Source organism: Phalacrocorax aristotelis, chromosome 12, assembly GCF_949628215.1.
Source record: "Phalacrocorax aristotelis chromosome 12, bGulAri2.1, whole genome shotgun sequence".
In the NCBI taxonomy this organism is placed as follows: Eukaryota; Metazoa; Chordata; class Aves; order Suliformes; family Phalacrocoracidae; genus Phalacrocorax; species Phalacrocorax aristotelis.
The window spans coordinates 2,026,449-2,044,567 of NC_134287.1; the positions used below are offsets into that span (position 1 = coordinate 2,026,449).

At 52.4% G+C, this 18,119-nt stretch overlaps 1 protein-coding gene and 1 long non-coding RNA gene across 11 annotated transcripts in view; one reads left to right on the forward strand and one right to left on the reverse strand.

Annotated features, from left to right (window-relative positions):
• The first annotated feature begins 3,503 nt into the window (after positions 1-3,503).
• Positions 3,504-14,266, forward strand: LOC142063666 (uncharacterized). Its single transcript, XR_012662822.1, has 2 exons — positions 3,504-4,968; positions 10,692-14,266. It is a non-coding gene; the product is annotated as an uncharacterized LOC142063666 (long non-coding RNA).
• Positions 14,267-15,412: 1,146 nt separating this feature from the next.
• MARCHF8 (membrane associated ring-CH-type finger 8) overlaps positions 15,413-18,119 on the reverse strand; it is a 94,385-nt gene continuing 91,678 nt past the window's right edge. For all 10 annotated transcript variants that reach the window (XM_075107650.1, XM_075107655.1, XM_075107658.1 and 7 more), the window contains one exon: positions 15,413-16,307. In XM_075107650.1, coding sequence (XP_074963751.1) covers positions 16,003-16,307 — 305 coding nt within the window. In that variant the 3' untranslated portion in view covers positions 15,413-16,002. The remainder of the gene's footprint in view (positions 16,308-18,119) is intronic.

The window sequence follows — 18,119 nt, forward strand, 5'->3', positions numbered from 1 at the left end:
CGCCTCCGCCCCCTCCTCCTCCTCCTCCTCTGAAAACCGCCCGGCGCGGCTCGGCCCTGCCCGCCCCTGCCCACCTGTTCCGGCAGCCTGCACAGCCCTCCCCGACAGCTCTCCTGCCCGTGCTGCGTAGCTACCCCGCACTGCAGCCCTGTCCCGGCACAGACACCCCGCACTGCAGCCCTGTCCCGGCACAGACACCCCGCACTGCACCCCTGTCCCGGCACAGACACCCCGCACTGCAGCCCTGTCCCAGCACAGACACCCCGCACTGCAGCCCTGTCCCAGCACAGACACCCCGCGCTGCAGCCCTGCCCCGGCACAGCTACCCCGCACTGCAGCCCCGTCCCGGCACAGCTACCCCGCACTGCACCCCTGTCCCGGCACAGCTATCCCACGCAGCACCCCTGCCCTGGCACAGACACCCCGCACTGCAGCCCTGTCCCAGCACAGACACCCCGCGCTGCAGCCCTGCCCCGGCACAGCTACCCCGCACTGCAGCCCCGTCCCGGCACAGACACCCTGCACTGCAGCCCTGTCTCGGCACAGCTACCCCGCACTGCAGCCCCGTCCCGGCACAGACACCCTGCACTGCAGCCCCGTCCCGGCACAGCTACCCCGCACTGCAGCCCTGTCCCGGCACAGACACCCCACACTACACCCCTGTCCCAGCACAGCTACCCCGCACTGCAGCCCTGTCCCGGCACAGCTACCCCGCACTGCAGCCCTGTCCCGGCACAGACACCCCGCACTGCAGCCCTGTCCCGGCACAGCTATCCCGCGCAGCACCCCTGCCCTGGCACAGACACCCCGCACTGCAGCCCTGTCCTGGCACAGGCACCCCTGTCCCGGCACAGACACCCCGCACTGCAGCCCTGTCCCGGCACAGACACCCCGCACTGCAGCCCCGTCCCGGCACAGCTACCCCGCACTGCAGCCCCGTCCCGGCACAGACACCCCACACTACACCCCTGTCCCAGCACAGCTACCCCGCACTGCAGCCCTGTCCCATCACAGCTACCCCGCACTGCAGCCCTGTCCCGGCACAGACACCCCGCACTGCAGCCCTGTCCCGGCACAGCTATCCCGCGCAGCACCCCTGCCCTGGCACAGACACCCCGCACTGCAGCCCTGTCCTGGCACAGGCACCCCTGTCCCATCACAGCTACCCCGCACTGCAGCCCTGTCCCGGCACAGACACCCCGCACTGCAGCCCTGTCCCAGCACAGACACCCCGCACTGCAGCCCCGTCCCGGCACAGCTACCCCGCACTGCAGCCCCGTCCCGGCACAGACACCCCACACTACACCCCTGTCCCAGCACAGCTACCCCGCACTGCAGCCCTATCCCGGCACAGACACCCCGCACTGCAGCCCTGTCCCATCACAGCTACCCCGCAATATAGCCCTGTCCCAGCACAGACACCCCGCACTGCAGCCCTGTCCCATCACAGCTACCCCGCACTGCAGCCCTGTCCCGGCACAGCTACCCCGCACTGCAGCCCTGTCCCGGCACAGACACCCCGCACTGCAGCCCTGTCCCATCACAGCTACCCCGCACTGCAGCCCTGTCCCGGCACAGACACCACGCACTGCAGCCCTGTCCCGGCACAGCTACCCCACACTGCACCCCTGTCCCGGCACAGACACGCCACACTGCAGCCCTGTCCCGGCACAGCTACCCCACGCTGCAGCCCTGTCCCGGCACAGTTACCCCATGCTGCAGCCCTGTCCCAGCACAGACACCCCGCACTGCAGCCCTGCCCCGGCACAGACACCCCGCACTGCAGCCCTGTCCCGGCACAGCTACCCCGCACTGCAGCCCCGTCCCGGCACAGACACCCCACACTACACCCCTGTCCCAGCACAGCTACCCCGCACTGCAGCCCTGTCCCAGCACAGAAACCCCGCACTGCAGCCCTGTCCCGGCACAGCTACCCCGCACTGCAGCCCTGTCCCGGCACAGCTATCCCGCACTGCAGCCCTGTCCCAGCACAGACACCCCGCACTGCAGCCCTGTCCCAGCACAGCTATCCCGCACTGCAGCCCCGTCCCGGCACAGCTACCCCGCACTGCAGCCCTGTCCCGGCACAGCTACCCCACGCAGCACCCCTGCCCTGGCACAGCTACCCCGCACTGCAGCCCTGTCCCAGCACAGACACCCCACGCAGCACCCCTGCCCTGGCACAGCTACCCCGCACTGCAGCCCTGTCCCAGCACAGACACCCCACACTACACCCCTGTCCTGGCACAGCTACCCGGCACTGCACCCCTGTCCCAGCACAGACACCCCGCACTGCAGCCCTGTCCCGGCACAGACACCCTGCACTGCACCCCTGTCCCGGCACAGACACCCTGCACTGCAGCCCTGTCCCGGCACAGACACACCGCACTGCAGCCCTGTCCCAGCACAGACACCCCGCACTGCAGCCCTGTCCCGGCACAGCTACCCCGCACTGCAGCCCTGTCCCGGCACAGACACCCTGCACTGCAGCCCTGTCCCGGCACAGACACACTGCACTGCAGCCCTGTCCCAGCACAGCTACCCCACAATGCAGCCCTGTCCCGGCACAGACACCCCGCACTGCAGCCCTGTCCCAGCACAGACACCACGCACTGTATCCCTGTCCCAGCACAGACACCCCGCACTGCAGCCCTGTCCCGGCACAGCTACCCAGCACTGCAGCCCTGTCCCAGCACAGACACCCCGCACTGCAGCCCTGTCCCAGCACAGACACCCCGCACTGCAGCCCTGTCCCGGCACAGACACCCCGCACTGCAGCCCTGTCCCGGCACAGACACCCCGCACTGCACCCCTGTCCCGGCACAGACACCCCGCACTGCAGCCCTGTCCCGGCACAGCTACCCAGCACTGCAGCCCTGTCCCAGCACAGACACCCCGCACTGCAGCCCTCTCCCGGCACAGACACCCTGCACTGCAGCCCTGTCCCGGCACAGCTACCCCGCACTGCAGCCCCGTCCCGGCACAGACACCCTGCACTGCAGCCCTGTCCCGGCACAGACACCCCGCACTGCAGCCCCGTCCCGGCACAGACACCCTGCACTGCACCCCTGTCCCGGCACAGCTACCCCGCACTGCAGCCCCGTCCCGGCACAGACACCCCGCACTGCAGCCCTGTCCCGGCACAGACACCCCGCACTGCAGCCCTGTCCCGGCACAGACACCCCGCACTGCAGCCCCATCCCGGCACAGACACCCCGCACTGCAGCCCTGCCCCAGCTCCTCACGAGCGCACTTCACACTGCGCACAGCACTTTCCTCTCAATACCCTTCCACTGTTGCACAACCCAACGGAGCGCCCAGAGCTGTCAGCACACACCGCGCTGCTCTGCAGAGCAATCCTGCTCCTGCCAGGCACAGCCACGCACAGCCCTGCACAGTTCACCCTCACACGGCTCGGTGTGCCTCACCACCTCTACACTTAGGATTTCAGCCATGTACCCTCAAACTGCTCTGCGCTCTGTACGCTTCCCCCTAACCACCCCAATTTGCAGGCATACACACTCTTCTATGCCCAAACCTTACACGCGTACCACCCCGACCCAACACACCACCATACTCTACCCCCTCACGTACACTGCGTATATCCCATTCTTTTTACTGCCCAGAGTTACACCATACTGCACTCTTGTTAAATACACCAAATCTGCAAATCCGCGTACCCTTTTTGCAGGTCCAGACCCCCACATGCACTACTGCTGGCATGCTTTTTCCCTGCGTTCTTCTGAGCTTCTCAAACACCCTGTTGTCCTTGCGCGACCGTGCATAACGCTGTCGGCGTATCTACACATCAGAGCTGTACACACACAGCCAACCCTCCGCTTCCACAAAGCTCTCTAAAAATCCCAGTTTCACAGCCCCCACCCTCAGTATACCAAGCACCAAACACCTGCTATTGTTAAGATGCTATCAGAGAAGACAACAGAAGAGCTGGCTGTGCCTCTTCCACAGTCCAACCTACCCTGGAGAAAATAACCCCACAGCAGTGACACTGCACACTTGGCTCTCAGGCACCAACACCACCAATGCTGTTCTCCTGCGTTTCCAACAGGCAAGCAAATACCGCATGCTGTCACCCCTGTTACCCCGCTGATGATCTTCCTTCACGCTGCTGCCAGCAGCAGCTGCACGACATCGTGCTGAAAGGGGCCAGGTCGGGGCTGTTGCAGACCCCAGTGCCCTTCCACCATTGCTCGGTGATCAGACCGAGCTCCTCATTTCCTTGCTTCCAGGCAGTTTGCCCGGCTAGTCTCTGTGCTTTTGTGAATTTGTAGTGACAAGTACACAGAGCAAGTGAAATTAAAACCACCACAAAAGAAGTGCTTTACTCGTGGTACACTTGCACCTCAGGTGCTGTGCTCGCGTGGCTGCTGCATCTGGGACTGCTGGGCAGCACTGCAAGATATGCTTTTGGAGTCTCTGCTTCAGCTTCGAAAATTGCAGCTACCCAAGACACACCGTGGCCTGTCTTACTTAAGCACTGTGGCCACACAGCGATGGGGACGGCCTGCGATGCTCTGAAAGGTTCCTGTTCTTCTTTCACGCGAGTGTGATGCTGCTGGGCTACAGTCACGCAGGCAAGCCCGGGAAGGTCTCCTTCGTGTCTGCTGTACAAACAGAGACTCAACCATTCGCTATATTGTGACTCAGATTTCAAGGCTCTCCCACATTCAGGGTACGTATTTACATACAGGCATATAAAAAATTCACTGTGCCTGCCTTGGCTCTACTGAATTGCTCAGCATGAACTTCTAGGCTGCTGCTACTTTTTAAATAACGCCCAGAAGTGCAAGACTACCAACAGTCGAGTGGCACACCCGAGGCACCTGCGGAATGCCAGCCCAGAGACCTGATCGCTCCTCCTGAGATTTAACCAGCAAGGGATCCTGCCCGCTGCACTGCGATCCCTTCCACCGACACGGTTACCCCACGGAAGTGCACCATAAACTCGTAAGTTCTTCCTTGGTTTCTTCTTTCCTTTAGATAAGATTTCAAAGAAATCGTGCATCAGTTTCATTCTTGCACAAGTGCCGTCAGCCCTAAAGTTTCTAAATTTAGGTTCACAGCCTTCATCGAAAGATATACCTGAAACCCTTCTTCAGAACCAGCTTTTGTTAGACACAGGCCACCTTCTGGGGGCCTTTGGTTTGCTGCAAATACAGAGCAAAGCCAGGTGCAAACCTCCACGGGTGGCGTTCGGTGTTTCTTTGTGTTTCAGCTCCAATGCAGTGTTTGATCCCCACCTCATTCCCCTGGGTCATCAGGTCTGTTTTCAGACCGTTGGGGTCTCCTCGGTACAGAGCGGTGACCAAGGAGCCTCGCCGCTCTGCTACAACTTCTCTTATCAGCTCATTAAAGACAAGACCAGGTAAGCTCAGTCCCGTACATGAAATTTGCAGGAATGCTTTTGCTGCCTCTCTCCAGCCCCTTCACTGCTGTGCCTCTTCTCAGTCTGTGCCTGTCCCACCTCTCACGTTTATGATGATTTCCACCTTCAATGATTAATCGATTACGTTTACTGTTGGTCGAACTTCAAACGTTTCATCAAAATCCTGCCATACAAAATGGCAGGATATGTAAAAACCAAACCCAGCCAATTCATCAAGAGGCTGCATTATTTCACCCCGGAGGAGACCCCCGCTGTACAAGACCCCAGCACGACTTTCTCCCGTGTTGTATCAGACGGCTGCTTGGTGTCAAACAAGGAAACCACTCTTGGAAGTAGCAGCTGGGTCCCATAGCTGGATCCAAGATGCGTGGCCTAAGGAGCAGGCTATGGGACCAGACGCAGACTGGCATTGCAGGGTTTCCCCTGCTCCCCCAACGCCACCCCAGAGGCCCCTTGGCGCGGGCCGAGCTGCAAAGGGAAGATCGTGCTGCACCTCGCACGGGGCACATCTCCCGGGGACGGCGAGGGAGGCTTGAGCCACTCGGGTTGAGGAAGACCCTGACCCCAGGACCCCGGCTGACTTTCTGAAACCACGAACTCACCCAAGGCAGGTTGTGCTCCTCATCGCTTCTGCCTCCTCTTCCAGCAGCTGCATTTTAGAGCAGATGCTCTGGCCCTTTGCTAAGCCGGTGGAGGGCGTGGAGACCAAGGGAGGCGCAGCCTGTGGAAGCCGCTCGGGGACCAGCGGCTCCCAGGCCGCGGTGTCAGCCTGCACCCCCAGGCCGCGAGGGCGAGCATCTCCGGCGCCCAGGGCTTTGGGCCGGCGAGGGACGGACCAGGGAACCCCCGGCTCCCCCCTGGAGCTCGGGGAGCTCAAACCCCGCAACGCCGAGGCCCGGGAGCGAGCGGGGTTCGCCATCGCCTCGGGAGCGGGACGCGCTGCACGTGCCCGCCAACCTCCCGCGCGCCGCCACCGGCCTGAGGGGAAACACCCAGGGGCGGGAAACGCCGCAGGCGGGGCGGGGCGGGGCGCGCGCCGGCGCCCTGGGCAGCAGCGCCCCCTGCTGGGCCCGGCGGGCCTCGGCACCCCCCGGGCACGCGTGAGCGCGGGGCGGGGGGGGGGGGGGCGGAGGGGAGCAGGGCCGCTCGGGGAGGGGGGAGGACAGGACGGGGCTGGCCTCCTAAGTGCAGTGCAACGTTACCGCCCTTCCCAACGGGGAAACAGAACAAACATAGGGGAAAACCCGCGCCTCCCCCCCACCCCCCATTTTGCATTCTATTTTAAGACGGGGCCGCTGGTAGGTGGCAGGCAATATTACCTCCCGCGCCAGCGTGAAAAGTGCAAAAGGTGTCAGAGTAAGCGATCTCTAGTCGCCGTCAGCAACTGCCTTCATGCCTGGCAGTCCTTGCGTGCGCAGCTGCTGGGACCCGCTCCTGGTTTCGGGCACCTGCTTGCAAAAGCACCGGTCCTGTCTGGTCGCGGACCCGATGCAGGCGGCGAGGCCGGGCTTATCTCTCCCCAAGCCTCTTTGCTGGGCAGTGAGGAACCGCTGCCTGCAACCCCTCTGCCCTCGAGCCCTTCTGCGCCCCACTCCTCACTCAAAGGTGGCTTCACAAGGCAGTGGTGGCGTCTGTGCACTCACAAGGAGGGAGCTGGGAAACCGGGCCCTTAAAAACACGACCTGACTGTGTGTTAGCAGGGGCTAGGACAGCCCCGTGCAAGGGACACATCTACTCTGCCATGGATTTTATGGCTTGTTACTCACAGTTCTCATTCTCCTAAGCATCGCTCAGGTTTACTACATGGAAATCCACAGCTGAAGTTCAGCTGCCGTCCCTCTTTGTCTCCTTGCAATGCCAGCGAAAAACAAGGTTGTTCTGCGAAGATGTCACATATCTTATAGCCCTCCTGAGGCTACAAGCAATTTGGGTGGGCAGATGGCTCTCATGAAATATGCTAATAAAGGCCTGGGAGTGGGGAGGAATGACACAACATGGTAATTAACAAATGATGGAGGGGATCAGTAGAGCCTACGGAAATTTCCAAGCTACATAAATAATCTAAGGGGCATGGGTTTCATAGCTGAGAACATATGGGTGCTAATTGTGTATTGCTCCACCAGAAAGGCAAGAAAAACTCCTTGTTCATAGACCTGCCTCTGTCCCAGCTCAGCGTCCAGAAATTAACTCTAGGATTGCAAAGCTCAGCACAGCGTTGTCCTTGCTCTGCCATCCTGGCGGCGGCAATGCTGGCACCAGCTGACTCTCTCACAAATCCCAAATGGAGTTACAACATCAACACTTACTACAATGTCTTTATACTTTTTGTGCAAGGGATCATCCAGATTGCAAGGGGCTGTGAGTCTTTCCCTGCCTCTGTGGATGTAGCCGTGCTACTCTGGCACTTGGCAAGAAGAGAGAAAAGAGGAGCGAGACAGAGAGAAGGCAGCCTGCTTCTCAGCCTTCCTACCCCGAATCAGTGGTGGGAGGATGCGCGGGTAACGCTGCAAAGAGGAGGGGAGAGCAGAGGCCGGGGGCAGGTAAGCCATGGACAAGACAAGCACAAGGAATACAGCTGCATTAGTGGCCACTATTCTGGTACCATCTGGTACCGCACGCGTTTGAGAAGAGCGAAACTAAAATAGCAGTAGGAGACTGAAGGCTGGTGCAAAAGTCCTAAGCCCCAGCAGTAAAGGTAGAGTCTTGCTAGAGGCTTGTACAACACCAGCTCCAATCTGAAGTCAGGCAGGTCCAAATTCATCCCTGAACTAATACCTTTAACTTTTGCCACAGCTTAATTTGGTCCAGAGCTGCAAGAAAACGGCTCCGTGGTTTGACTTAATTCCCATCTGGTTTCTCTGGGGTGCAGTGGCTGCTTAGGGGTGGCCATGATTGTAGCACGGTCCTGAAAGCACAGTTTCAGGATAAAATGAACCAACGCCTTGCTGTCATGAGAAACACTATCTCAGCTCATCCCGTGATCAGAATCAGTCCTCTTTTAACGCAGTACTTTCAAGAGCCAGAAATTAAGCACGAGAGCAAGACAAGTGGCAGCCAGACTGCAGAGAGACATCAGTTTATCCACAGGAAGGGAACAATGGTATTTTGCGAGTGGATTTGTGATGCTCAGGGGTAAAGCACATACGAAATACTGCATATACTCTCAAAGACAGGTGTGTTTTCTCAGTTGGGGTCAAGTCGTCAGCCCAAGACACCTCCCGTTCTCTCCCAACCACAAGGACAACTGTTCCCCCACAGAGGAACCTGCTGTCCCCAGCGCCTGACCCCATGGCTCTAACAGTGATGAATTCTCCTATTTGTGTGGCCTTTGAGACAGAGAGTATCAGAGCAAACCAGCACAGCAAGGGCCTCCCAGCAAAATGACCGAGAGAGAAATGTTAGTGAAGTCTTTAAAGTGTTAGGAATTGCAAGCCTGATTCCTTGAAGCGTGGGGATTTAGCGAGCGCACCCTGAGTGGTGATCTTCCCCCCTCTGCTCTGTGCAACCTTCTGGTTGTTTTATTCATTTATTTCAAACCTTCCTCTGTAAAGCCTTTGAGACAACTTCATTCAGCTCCTTAACGCTCTGAAGCAAGGTCTCCTCTCTGTTTTCAGCTTTCAGTTCCTCTGCCACCAATCTTGCCTTTTCCCTAGAACACTTTAAAAGAGTATTCTTGAAGTTTGCCATCATTTGACCGTGTCTGAGCAATATTACACTTCCAATTATTCTACCCTGCGTAATGCACTGAACTTGCTCCGTTTCCTTTACCCGGGGCTCTAATGATTTTTTAATTTTTTTTCCAAAAATCCTCCCCTGCCTCCCTTCTGAATACTTCCCTCTCTCTCCATTTAGCCAAGATAATTAATTTTTTCCTCTGTTTGGTTCTTGTTCTATAACAAGATATTCTTGCCAGATCTTCTGATGTCACCTATCCCAAGATTGAAAAAGCATCTTCTTCTGACCGTCTGTGTTGTGGTGACACAACACAGCCCCAGAATGGCAGAGGGAATCCTACACAACAGAGCCGGGAGCCTGGAAAACCTGGGACCGCAAGTCCACACTGAGCTTTATTTGCACAGTGTCACTTTTGGGTACGTCCACGGTCGTTCCTACGAATCACATGCTGGTTGTGGTTTGGTTCCTCCTAGCACAACTCTCTCTGCCCAGCCTTGCCCAGAGGCAAGCTGAGTGACGGAGAAACAATGACAGTGGTGAAAGAGGAAGCAGGGAAGAGGAAGGAAATTTGGGTTGCACAAGTAGAATGAATGGAAAGGGGCAAACACCCCATGCTATGGGTGAACAGGCTGGGGGCAGGGAAATCTGCAATGGAGGGGGTGGGTGACAGGTCCGCAGGGTGGCTGTGGGAAGAGGGGGGTTGGAGCAGGAGGTACAGTCCCTGCGGGATGGGCTGAGCAGCAGTGCAGGCACAGGCCTGGCTCTTTTGGACTCTTGGGGCTTGGTTTTCAGAGTCGGCAGCTGGAGTTACACCATCTGACACCTCCGTATCCTCCCCAAGGCACTCGGGTGGATCTTGCCAAACCCTGCCGCTGCCCTCCTGCCTCCCGACAGCCTCCCTCTGTCCTGCTCTGAGAGGCAAGTCGTGCGGGTCCTGCCAGCCAAATACCAGTAACTACTCACCCCAGACAGCTCCAGTTCCTGGGGACCAGCTGAAAAATCCTGTTCCTGGAGTCACAGCTGTGCCACGTGCCGCCGAGCCACTGCTCTGCTACGCCTCGGGGATGGACACACTTCATGGAGTGACAGTGATACCCTTTCAGATGAAAATGAGGTTTACAAGAGGGAAGAAGTTATTTTATAATGAACTTGAGGTGCCTGAACCCAGGATGAGGAGCACCTTTTAACTAGCAGCCAGATGACTCTACAGGCTCTGTTACTTAAACCGTCTATCAGCTTTTCATCCCAGAGACTGTCAGTCAAACAGCAGGCCCTGGGAATTGTCTTACCATCTCTCTAGCAGCGTATTTTTGTATAGAGGGCTTGCTGGTGGGTTTGCAAACTTCATGCAGGTAGCTTCATCTACTATAACCAGACTTGCTTCTCTAAGGGAATACAGCAGAGAGCCTTTTGTTTTGCATGGGAAGCACCTCTCTAGGGTTGCAGTACTAAGATTTCCTCCCCTTTCTTACCTAAAAGAAAATGAAAAACTGATTGCCCCTTACAAAGAAATACAAATTAAGAGATTTTCTTAGAGTCCCCTTGTGTCTGTTACAGACACAACTTTCCAGATCTTATTTGCTCTTTGGCATTCATGTGTTTGTTACAGGCTTTCTCACAGCAGCACAGAGCGCTGTTTTCCTTGACCTACTGCTGCCAGAAACCTATCCAAGACTTCCCATTCTGAGGCTCGGTCCTGGCACGAAAGCACACGCAGCACTGCAGTCGTACTCACGCCATCAGCAATGAAGGATAAACGCAGCCATCTACCGCTCCGTGCTTACACAAAGTTATTTTTCTTCTCAGAGGAGAATCACAGTACGGAGCATCTTCTGCTCTGCACCTCTGCATAGAAACCGATGCATGTCAGAACGATGACTTCGGACATGAAGCATTCGCAGCAACACTCAGTGTCTATTCCAGAAGCTCCAGATTTTACGGCCCACAGGAATCCTCTCTCCCCACCCCCTGCATGGCTCAAGCCAGAAAATTCTCCCCGTGATTCCTGCACCTGAGCCTAAAGCACCTGCACAGTCGTATCTTCTCACTGCACCGAAGGAGTCGCTCACTTCTGAGAGTTAACTATCCCTTGATCATTATGAATCACTTTAACATCAAATTGCCATGGGGTGCTGCTCTGTGTTGGGCTGCTACAGTGAAGAGCCATCAAATGCCACGTTTACTCCAGTGAAAGTAACTCACTTTGATCATCATCTTTCTACTGGAGAGCTCAATCTTTCTCTCTCATGGGCCTCTAATGCTTTTTCAAACAAAATGGATACTATAATGGCTTTGTTTTGTTCTGGATTTTTTATAGAAACACTTTATTGCTGCAGTCAATAACCCTGTGTATCACACACAAATAACCAATTACAGTTTAAGAAACTAAAAATAATTCTGCAAGTGGTAATACTGAAAAAAACAAACGTACAAGAAAGAATACAAAACTATACATTTAAGTTAATAGAAATTTACTAACTAAAAAATTCTGCAGAAGTGTGAAGTGTCTTGTATAAACTATACAACACATGCCAGTGTAAAGTTAACGTTATACAATTACCTATCTACAAACGTTTTACCTAAATACAAGATCAGCTGCAATTTTTAAACAGTTTTCTTCTATATCAAGACAAGTGCTTTCAGTACTTCATTGGAATACACAGACACTGCAACATCTCGAAACTAAAAAATAATCACAAAATAAATGGTCCTGCTTAGACGTTTTCTTTGCATATCTAATATAACGCTGCGAAAATCCAGCCAGCAATATCGTTCCTTTTGTAGTCGCCCTGTTTCACTCCTGTTTGCGAGGGACCCATCCCAGGGTCAGCGACCTCCCTTTCACTGCTGGCCACAACCTCCACAGCAGACTGCACCAGAAACCTGTACCTCAACACGCTTCAGGTTTAGGAGGAATTCAGTGGGACCCGGGTGCCACTGTATAACAGGTATTTACCCAGCCGAAATGAGGGCAGAAGCAACCAGCTCCCACGCACGGCCATAGCCATGCGCCGCTTCAAAGGTTTCTGAAGAGCGGTGTGCCAAGTGGGCCCCTTCCTTACAGCACTGGCACCAGTGGGATCGGTGCCCTGACCAGTACGGGGGATGGGCAGAACTGGGCTCGGACAGGGAACTACCATTGCTTCCCGGGATTTCCCACGTACAGCATAGAGGCCCAGCACTCCTCTAAGCCCTTGCAGGCTCAGTGTAACATCCATTGAATCCCTCCTGCTGAAGCAAAGCCAATCTCAATGACATTCAACCAGAGGAAGCTGTCCCCAGGTCTGGCCAACTCTTCAGGGCACAGGGCAACGTTTTAAACACCACCCCTGCTCCCAAAATACAGGGTTACAGTTGAAGAAAATCCTGAGAACTCATAGGAATTTAACATCTCTTACACAGGATCAACCTTCTGCAGCACACGCCTGTATTTCTCACGTGATGCGTGTTCATGACCTGGCAGATACACCAAATACGACACCGCGGGGAAATTTCCTTGGCACAGCCAGCGCCTTTTTGGACACGATGTAAATCAGTGGAACGGAGTCTGGTCATGTGTCTAGGGCACGGGACATATCAGCTACGGCTCTGGCAATCTAGGGAAGGGATCGTGGTAGGTGGTATTAAGCCTGTACTCCCTCCCACTTGAATTCTGGTCCCAGGAAAGTCCCAGGTAACCCAAACTAACTTTGGCCAAGGAACAAGGACCAAAAATAGTCAGACTTCCCTTTCAGTCATTTCAAAAGCTGCCAGAAGGAAGTGTTGGAAAGCCTGACTCGACAGGGGTGGTCGTTCCCCTTACTGACGTCCGAGCAGGAAGGACAGAGCTCACCTGAGCAAGCATCAGAGCCTCACAGCTGGAAGCTGAAAATAAGTTAACAGTACCTCCTTGAGGAGAAAGAAGGAAAAAGCACCATTCAAGCCTTCTCCCACCGTTCGATGGCACCATGCAGAAGCAGAGAACTGCAGCTCCAGAAGCCCACTGTTAACTCCAAGCAAGAATCTGCATGGGAAGTGTGACCAGCATAAATGAAAACCCCTGACAGATGGATCTCTTCCGCAGCCCTTCCTGGTATAGACATTCCTAAACAGCATTAAAGAGTTTAAACATTAGGCCTTAATTTTCATTCAGAAAAGACCTTAGCAGCAACACTGGCTAAAAGTTTCATCTGCAAATACGTTCCCCCAGATGATTTTGCTGGAGATTATTCTTCTTCCCAAGTTAAGATGCACAGGGGCACAGCAAAAACCTTCAGTATCCTGAATACACTGAAAATTACCTGGCATGTGCCACGTGGTGTTTCCAAAACACCAAATGAGATTTCACCATGCTTTGCCAAGAATCAGGTAAGACAGTGACTGAAACAGGACCAGCACGTTACAGTATGCCATATCAGCACTTGCCAGACCACTGGTCAGACGCCGGTGCCTCTCAGGTGTGAGCTGGAGAACAAGCAGGTTTCATGCTAGAACTTGTCCATTTTCCTTTCACCTACTGCCAGAGATCAGAGAACACGGACAGCATCGGCCGGCAGCTGATGCTGCGCCTCTTGCGGCTGTAACGTGAGCATCTCACGGACGCGTAAGCCTTGTGCCTTGGGCATTTCAGAAGAACACGATGGTGTGCAAGACCTGGTATTTAACCCACCTGAGTTTATCTAGTAAATCTTCTTACAGGAAAAATAAAAACCAACACAAGACAGTGTATTATCTGGGTTCTTGTAACAGAAGAGGATCACCCACAGCAGAGTTCAGGAAAGGGCTCAAGTAATTGCACTTTAAATTATGGCAGGCATAGGCAACACACTCTACATGCGTACGGTCATGAAGGCTGCTGCCCTGATACTAGCAGGGAACGCAGGGTTTGCCTGCCCGTATCACATAAGCATGGGACATGCTGACACACAGTGCAGTACAAAAACCATGCCAGTGCAGCTTTGCTAGGACTGCCTAGAGGTCTGGGTATTTTAAAATATCTCAAGAACAAGGTACCATGTTGTTCATGAAGATCACAGCCAGTGAACGTCAAGCATGAGATCACGCAGAGGCACGCACGCACACGCTCTTCCTCTAACAGGTCTTAGAAACCGCTGGTGTGTGTTCTCTTACCATAGTCCCTTTGCTGCCTTCTTTTAGAATATTAATTTAGAAATAAATCAATATTGAAATTTTAGGGAAAAAAAATCACTGCTCTCTTACTGTTATTCTTTGGGAAATCTTAAAGCAACTACTTTTATTACAAAAAGAACTTGCCCGATGAAAGTTGTACTTGAAAAAGACTAAGTAAAACCTGAACCGGAGCTGGGGATTTAGTTTAGAACCTCAACAAGTAAACAGCAGCTTTTACTTAACTAAGCAGTCCAGGCAACTCCTACTGAGACCAGCCAGAAGATTATCATTGGCTTTACAGACATTAAGACAGGGCTCAGGTAGGGAAAGCCAGCTTTCAAATGCAGAGGCCTCGCGTGCTGACTTTCACGGGGCTTTGTTTGTGCTCCAGTCACACTGAGATTTTGGTCAAACGTGGGCTTGAAGCTGGACAGTGGTTCAGCGAAGCAGATCAGTCCAGTGAATTAACAGCCGACACCGCAGGCTTTGGGCAACGCTGTCTAAAGCCCTGCAAACAGATTTTAAACCTGTCCCTCTCTTTTCATGAAGGCTGACTGATTAAAAAGCCAGTCCCAAATTCAAAAGCACAGACAAAGCTATTCTCTGACCATGTAATGCATCACATCAGGACTAAAACCAGGCAGGTGTTTTTAAACTCATCCTCTTAGTTCAGTATTTACTTCCTAGACTTTGATCTCAGCATCTCCTCTGACAACTTCAAATCCTTGGGTAATTCACACGACACAGTACTGAAGAAGGAAAGCCAATTTCAGCTGTATTAAGTATCTTTTTTTTTTTTCCATAACAGCTCACATTTTTACCAATATAGCAACAAACCCTTTGCCAATGGTTTGGAATGAAAATTACATCAGGTATATATGTGGAAGTGTGTTGATGGTCTGGCCTGCTGAAAAAAACCCCAAGCAAACCCCATCCCAAAAACAGAGCACTGAAACCATCACGCATTGAAAACGAACACTGTACACATCCACTACTACCCATCCACAAGTCACAAGTGCAATATCCTTTGAAAATAATTGCTCCTCAAAGGAAACCCAAAGGGGCAGAGTTTTTTAGTGTTATGTTTAGTAAGATTATGTGGGCATGTGTTGGAAATCACAGGTTGGAATTTTTTTTTTGATTTTTTTTTTTTTTTTATAAGGCAAGAGGTTTATGTTCCAGAAAAATAATGGGGTAAAGAATGAAGAAATGTTTCAAAAATGACATTCTTTCAAGTTTCATTCTCATTTGATGTACATATTACAAAATAAAGATTTTTAAAAGTGCTATATGCTTCGTAAGTCTCATCACAATACGTAAAGCAAAACTTTACACCTGCTGCCTAAGACAAAATGTTAGTGGCAGTGTTAGCAGTAGATTAGACTCTAGCTCTTTCGTTTCCCTCACTGTCTGCGACAACCTCCTTCATCACGCTTAAAGAACAAACAAACAAACCCCACTCTACACATATTGCAGGATCATTTAGAGTCATCTTCTAAAGTAACAGACTCCATGAAGTTGATGACAGTTCGCTAGTGGCTTGCTTGATACCAAACCCAAGGCTCATTCTACCCGGGATCATGTGGCTCTTTGAATGGCCAGCACAAGAGACAAACGTTGAGAGGTATGCAACCATGATAACATTGAGATATGCCAAAGGGATTTAAAAAAATTCCAACAAAAAACAAATGTAAAAAAACTCATCCGCCAGCCCTCAGCTCTTAGTCGATTTTAAAAAGGTAGAGCAGTTTGAAGTAAACAACGGTATTTTAAATCTTCAAGAACGTACAGAAACGGCCCTCCCCCAGCAATCAGACGTGAAGGATTTCTGCAGCACAGTCTTCTGGCTCTGTGTAATGTGAAGAGTTTGTGTCTGAATGGTGAACCCCAAGCATTTCTTTGCTTTCGAAGTTTGGCTCCATTAGTGCAGGTTTTTCAAAAATATTGTTTTTGCTAGTTTCCGGACAGTTTTGTACATATATTACTCGGTTATAAGCTTTAAGTCTCTTCCACAGCTGTACGTACACTTTGCATTGTACGTACATGAACAGAAGTCCTCCAGTGAAACCAATAGCCACAACCACCAGCTTAGTCCAAAATGGCCACTCTAGAATCCCTGGAAGAAAGAAAATAAAAAAAAAGAAGAAAGAAAACAGACCTGATCAATACTGGCTGGGCTACATCAGATCTCTCAAAGACATCCTGTAAGGAAACTGTCACAGAGTTTGGGCCATGCAAACTATTCTTGTTTTGCCATTTTTCTCGTTTGGCCTTTTCTCCCCCCTCTTCAAGTCAAATGCATGCAGGCTTCTACTTCACATATGACATTTACTCTCACCCACCAGAGAAAAACCAAAGCCATTGATTCTCTGCGTCTGAGCCCTTGTGCAGCACAATCACAGAGTGAAGGCAACAGCCAGTAATACGTTTACATCCTCTTACACCTGTGTTTAATCAAAAATGGGATCAGGTTGTAAAGGGATTCTATGACATGGTTTCCTCTTCACAGCAGGAGACACAACTCAGTGACCCAAGAAGTCTGTTCCACTCTGTGATCACACAGCACATGGAATCATAGTCTTTAAACTCAAAAGGGAACGACTGTTACCGTCTAGCTTGACACGTTCGTTATAGAGACCAGACAATTTTATCTGCATCAGACCCAGTAACTTGTAGTTGAACTAGAGCATCTCTTCTGATGCAAAACTGCAAATGTTGGAGATGCTGAAGCATTCTGGCAAGCTTACCCTCAGTAATTAAAAATGACCACCATTACTTTTCCTGAATTGGTCTAGCTTCAACTTTAGACATTAGATCTTGCTACATCTCTATCAACTACTTTTAAATAACAGACTATTCATTTTATACATCTTCTGCTCACATAGGTCCTAAATCCACTCAGCCTCTCTCCTCTTTAAAGATAAGCAGCATCACAAGATGGATATGAAACCGTGCTCAATCACCCACTATCAGGTTTCTCAGGGAATAAAATCATGGCCTTCCAAGTCTTCAAAGTTTTTACCAAGATCCAGGCCACTGTTCTAATGGAAATGCACGGTAGCGTGGGAGAAAGGAAAATATTTTAGCCCCAAAATACAAAGGGCACTGCAGCGTGACTACTGATGAAATCCCACCCATGATTAATACCCGAACCTCTGATTCACAGGTGAGCTATCTGATGCCATCTGTAGGAGTGCCAGTGTATGCTTGCCCCTGGGCAGACATGAATGTATTACCCACACAGACTCCCCCCACGCCCCAGCTCATTACAGCACTCCCCAGATTTAGCATCCAAACGAATGGAGCAAAGAATGCACTATAACATGTACTAAGTATTCACACTATTCCTCTTATTCATGTTCATCTAATAAATCTATTGGCTAAAATAACCTGGAGATGATAAATCTTTGAAAGCATGCGCTTTTCACTATCAGATGGAAACCTTACGCTGAAAGGCCAACCATTTTCACCATACATGGAAGAGATGGGGTTGGATGGAACAGAAACGAAAAGATTTCATTCAGAGCGGCTTCCTGACTGAAGTCATGAACAATCCAACTTCAGCCCAAACGAGAAACAACCGCAAAACTGTTCGGTTTGAAGTGTGATTCTGCTCTGAAGAGACTGTAACAGCTCTGAGGATTTGCAGGTTTATTGACGCTCAGCTACCACCCCCCCCAGGTGATGCTCTTCAATCACCACAAAACCTTTTCCACCTGCATGTGTAGGTGGCACGCAGTGCTCTGCGAGCAAGGACAGCTTGCCTTCTGGTGGCTCCCAGCCTGGGTAGGTACCCCGGCCCTTCTAGCCCCACCTGCCTGAGAAACAGTCCTGTGACAGCCGCAAATTCCCAGCATGCCCAGGTAAACAGGTTTCAGGTTTGGTAAGTTGACAGTTGGCATACTAAAGAAAACCTACCATTCAAGAA